Source organism: Plasmodium reichenowi, chromosome 11 (genome assembly GCF_001601855.1).
Source record: "Plasmodium reichenowi strain SY57 chromosome 11, whole genome shotgun sequence".
Classification (NCBI taxonomy): Eukaryota; Apicomplexa; class Aconoidasida; order Haemosporida; family Plasmodiidae; genus Plasmodium; species Plasmodium reichenowi.
The window spans coordinates 840,528-844,771 of NC_033656.1; the positions used below are offsets into that span (position 1 = coordinate 840,528).

The following is a 4,244-nucleotide window of genomic DNA, read 5'->3' on the forward strand; positions in this document are numbered from 1 at the left end:
TATTTTTTTTTTTTTTTTTTTATTTTTATTTTTTTTTTTTTTTTGGGGGGGTAGGAAGATTGAGTTTTATTTATTTTATATATATAATTAGTATAATTACAACATTAACTTATTTATATACATATATATATATATATATATATAAATATATATTTTATATTACACTCTTTTTAATATATATATATATATTTTATAACATATGTACGTTCCTATTAATAATCACAAATATATAAATAATATTAAATGTATAGATCAAAACATATCTATAAATATACAATAAATACATAAATAATATTATATATATATATATAATATATACGTATTAAGCATAGGTTTGTTTTTTAAAATTGAAAAATAAAAAAAAAATAAGTTATATTTTCATATATAATAAATGTATAAATAAAAACGATAAATTGATAATAAAAAAAAAGAATTTTTAAAAACATGAATATAAATAAATAAATAAATATATATATAGATATATATATATTTTTTCTTTTTTAAATATATATAAGAATGAAAATATAAAAAATAAAAAAAATTAAGAGAATATATATGTAAATTTTTTATTTATATTTTAATAAAATGTAGTAATATATATATATATATATATAATAATATATATGTTATATATAAATAAAATACGTGGATATAAAAAAAAAAAAAAAAAAAAAAAACATATAATATAATTATGTATATATAATAATATACTTGTGGAAGTGCATTGGGTATTTCATTATAAACATACAAATAAATAATTATAAATAAGTACATAAAAAAAAATATATAGATAAATTATATAATATATATATATAATATTAATATATTTATACTGTATAAATTTTTTTTTTATCGTATTTAAATAAAAAAAGGTTACAAAATAGACTATAATATTTATATATATATATATATATATATATATAATTTTAAAGGTAAATTAAATTATATACCCTAATATGTTTTATATATAATATATCAACATATATATGTGGTCATTAATTTTCTATAATATATATATTCACATATGTATTATATGAAATTAAAAAAAAAACATTAATAAAAAAAATAATTTTATTTATATAAAATAATAAATTAAAAAAAAAAAAAAAAAAATTAAATAATTTACCATATAATTCTCAATTATAGAATTATATTTATTATATATGTTTTTGTATATATATATATATATATATATATTTGTATATATAATAATTATGGTGGTCAACAATATAATTTTGTCATATTTAATTTTATTGTGTAAAAATGTCTCATTATAAAGTATAAAATAAATAAAAGAGAAAAAAATTAAACATATGCTTATTCCAAGTATCGATATTTATTTTGTTATATATTATGATGTTTCCATAAAAATAAAAAAATAAACACATATATAGATAAATATACGTTTAAACACACACCCTTAATAATTCTTAAAATATGCTTTTAACAAATGTAAGATTTTTAAGCAAATGTATGAAAATAAAAATGGCCAAGCGTAAAAGCTGGGTGAAAAGAAATAAAAAATGGATGTTACCGAAAGTGGAAAATTCTTATTTAAAACAAGAACAAGATTTTACTGTTCCTCATAAAGTTATTTCCACAAGTTTAAATAAAGAATATGAAAAAAATAATATAAAAGATAATTTTAAATGTGAAGATGATGATAATAATAAATATTTTAAGAATATACTTAAAGAACTACATAATAATAATAATAAGAATAAAAGAAATGAAAATTTATTAAAACCACATGAATATAAAAAATTATTGAATAAAGACAAATATAAAAAAAATGATGATAAATTAAATTTAAAAGATTTATTAAGAAAAGGAACTAAGCCAATAAATTTAAATATGGAAAGTGTTGATCATTTAAAAGAAGAAAAAGATAAAGAAAAGAAAAAAAAAGATATAGAAACTTTTTGGTATATGCCTAACCCTTTTGAAAAAAAAGGTGTTTATGGAATGAAAGAAAATTCTTTTTATAAATCTTTTTTAAAAGATAGAGAAAGGAGTCTAGATAAAATTAATGAAAAACAATTAAATAAAAATGATCAACAATTATTAAAACAATTAAAAAAATATAATAATAGTAATAATAATAATAATAATATAAATAATGAGTTATTAGAAAATAGTATATCCATAAATGATAACCAAAATAAAGAAAAAAAAATTAGAATTTCTCCTAGAAAATATTGGTATGATAATAATTATTCTACACCTGATACCAATACAATCAATACTGTTAAAGCTAGAGATTTAAGATTTCTAATGATGAATGAAGCAAGACTAGTAAGAAAAGGAAAACACATTGATGTTGAATTATGGTTATGTTTTATGAATAGAGTCATACATTTATCCGGCATAGTACATGTACGTAGTCTTCTTAGGTATTTACAAACTATAGCTTCTGTTAAAGTTATTAACAAAAAAATGTTAAATGATATATTTTGTGAAATATTTAAAAGAGAAAATGATATGAAACCAAAACATTATGTATATCTTTTTCAAAGTTGTTCAAGATTAAAATGGAATGATTTCAATTTAATTTATGCTTTAAAAAATATGACCTTATGCTGGTCCATCTTAAGAAATAATTTTCTAATAAAATCAGCTAATTCTATATCTAAATTAGGATTAGCAAGTAATGTATATAGTAAAGCTTTACAAATAACATTAAATGAGAGATTAAATAATTTTAGTGGAAGAAACCTAAAAGCAATAAAAGCTATAACGTTTCTTGAATTTTTTAACGAAGACATGATTATCAAATTTATATCGCGCGCAACATTTTACAAAGAACATTTTAATTATTATACGCGAAACCTACAAATATTATATTTATATATTGTATTATTTCATAGTTCTATATACAATAACTTGACTCTGGAACAGAGGTCATTTTTACAGTATTGTTCTCAAGATAGAAATTTGAAAAAAATAAATAAGAAGAAACATAATAAAAGTATGAGAACACTATCAAGGGTTGACCAAGTAGGAAATGAAAAGGGTGAGGTTAATTTGGGGGTTCACAATTCAGATGGTGATAATTCAGATGGTGATAATTCAGATGGTGATAATTCAGATGGTGATAATTCAGATGATGATGATTCAGATGGTGATAATTCAGACGATGATGATTCAGATGATGACGATTCAGATGGTGATGATTCATATGGTGATAATAAAAATTTTGATAATAATAAAAATGTCAAAATAGGAAACAAAATATGTGGTGGTTATACCTGTATGTTACATAAAGAAGTTAGTGATTTTTTAAACAAGCTAAATATAGAACATCTTAACTCAATTAATTGTGGACCGTTTATGGTTGATATATACCATCCTTCATCAAATTATATTATAGAATTGAATGCGCATTTTCAATATTATTTCAATTCAGAAAGTTTAACTACCTTATCAAAATGGAGACATAAATTCTTATCACAAATGGGCTATAAAGTTATTCACATATCTTATCGCATATGGAATAACTTACATAATGATACGCAAAAAATGGAATATATATATAGTGTATTACCAAAGGTTATATTGGAAAGTTCCTCATATAATTCGAAATTTACCAAAATGTAGTTATATGTTATATATATATATATATATATATATATATATATATATATATATGTGCACATATATATGATATTATTTTATTATTTATTATTTTATTTTATTTTTTTTATTTTTATTTTTTTTTTGTGAATAATTTTTTATTTGATTTGTCATTTCAACTATATTTGAATATTTTGTGTATACACATTTTTAAAAAATTTAAAGCTAAACTTTATATTTTAAAAGTATAATGAATAATTATTATATCATTGTTATAATGAAAATATAAAATGTATAATTTAAAAACATTTTGTTAAATAAGTAATTATGTACATATAATATTCTTAATGCTATAACGCCGCATCATGAAGCGGAATAAAAACATGTAATGTATATTTTGCGATAGATAAAAATAAGGCACATTTCTTTTCAAAGATAAAAAAAAAAATATAAATTATAATATATAAAAAATATATATATTATTTAGCTAAAATTAAAGTTATAAAATAAATAGTGAATATATATATTTATATATAATTTTTTTTTTTTTTTTTTTTTTTTTTTTTTTTTTTCTTTTTATGTTCGTTTTTATTTTTTTCCTTTTTTAATTTGTTTTTTTTTAATTTATTAATAATTAGCTACTTTTAAAAAAAAAAAATTTAATTTTATTA

General features: G+C 17.7%; 1 protein-coding gene across 1 annotated transcript; it reads left to right on the top strand.

The window, feature by feature from the left end:
• Positions 1–1,437: 1,437 nt before the first annotated feature.
• PRSY57_1122000 (RAP protein, putative) lies at positions 1,438–3,597 on the top strand (the record flags this gene model as incomplete). Its single annotated transcript, XM_012908184.2, has 1 exon — positions 1,438–3,597. One exon carries the CDS (start codon positions 1,438–1,440, stop codon positions 3,595–3,597), a length of 2,160 nt encoding a protein of 719 aa, XP_012763638.2.
• Between the last annotated feature and the right edge of the window lie 647 nt (positions 3,598–4,244).